This window comes from Trypanosoma conorhini (assembly GCF_003719485.1).
Source record: "Trypanosoma conorhini strain 025E chromosome Unknown Tco_14.4_contig_01182, whole genome shotgun sequence".
Taxonomy (NCBI): Eukaryota; Euglenozoa; class Kinetoplastea; order Trypanosomatida; family Trypanosomatidae; genus Trypanosoma; species Trypanosoma conorhini.
The window spans coordinates 1-1,129 of record NW_021705257.1 but is presented as its reverse complement, the minus strand read 5'-3'; the positions used below and the strand labels follow the sequence as shown (position 1 = coordinate 1,129).

Genomic DNA, 1,129 nt, shown 5'->3' with positions numbered 1-1,129 from the left:
GTACCGAGTGGTGCTCACGGTGGGGAACGGCACGGGCTCGGCATACGTCGACGGGCAGCTTGTGGGGAGTTTGGAGGATAAACCTCCATTTACTGACGTGTTTCCTCCGCCTCCGCCTCTGCCTCTGCCTCCTCATGAGCAATTTCAGCATGAGAGGGTCTCGCACATCTTCGTTGGGGAATACAGGTACGACGAAGTAAACGCAGAGGTCCACGTGACGGTGACGAACGTATTTCTGTACAGCCGCTGCTTCAACGCCAGTGAGGTTGCGGCGCTGGAGAGGAAGGAGGAGGCCAGCGTGACGGAACCGGAGGAGGTGCCGCTTCGCACCGCTGCACCCGCTGTCAGTGACCCGAAGAACTCTGCGCACGACGAGGCTGCAGCAGCTGGCGGCGTGGCGGAGGGGCCGCCGGTGGCAGCCGGCACTGGCCCCGCGACGACCGACGCGGCTGGGAGTTCTGCGGGGGATGCCTCGGTGCCGCGCGGTCCTCCGGCGCCGGGCTTCAACAACGCCTCCGCCGCACTTGCGAAGGAGGCTGCGGGCACAGTGCAGAAGGAGGCTGGGGGCGGCGACGGCACTGCGCGTGAGCGTCCCTCTGCTGTGCTCTCGCCGCTGCTGCTGCCGCTTCTGCTGGGGCTGTGGGGATGTGTCTCGCTCCTCTGAGCCGGATATCACGGCAGCGAGGGAGGAGGCGGTGCGGCCCGCGCTGGAATGCGTGCAGAGTGTGTTTGACGTTCGTTGATTGTTCTCTTCAGTGCAGTCCCTTTTTTCTTTTCCTTTTTATGTTAAATAATTCTTGCTTTCTTTTCTTGCTTACACTCTCGCTGTGGAGGGGGCGAGAGCTCCCCGTGTGGCTGCTTGCGTCTCTGCCCAGTGCACGCAGGCGGGGGACGGTGCGCCGCAGCGATGGGGCGCGCAGGGGGTGACGCGTGGCCCGCGAGGGACACCACGCACACCGAAGGGGCTGTGAGGTATAAATGGCCGGTGCGACCGTGAGGAGGAGTGCAATGAGGTGAAATGTTCATCGCCTTTGCTTTTGTCGCGTGCAGAAAATCCACGCGCAGTTTTGCGAAGCCACGCGACAGCTCGCTGCCGCTTCACTTTCTTTTTTTTCCTTTTGGGGAGGAG

The 1,129-nt window shown here is 62.6% G+C and overlaps 1 protein-coding gene across 1 annotated transcript; it reads left to right on the top strand.

Annotated features, from left to right (window-relative positions):
• Position 1: 1 nt before the first annotated feature.
• Tco025E_09588 (trans-sialidase) lies at positions 2 to 664 on the top strand (the record flags this gene model as incomplete). Its single annotated transcript, XM_029376400.1, has 1 exon — positions 2 to 664. A coding segment is annotated over one exon (663 nt), but the record flags the coding sequence as incomplete, so codon positions are not given.
• Between the last annotated feature and the right edge of the window lie 465 nt (positions 665 to 1,129).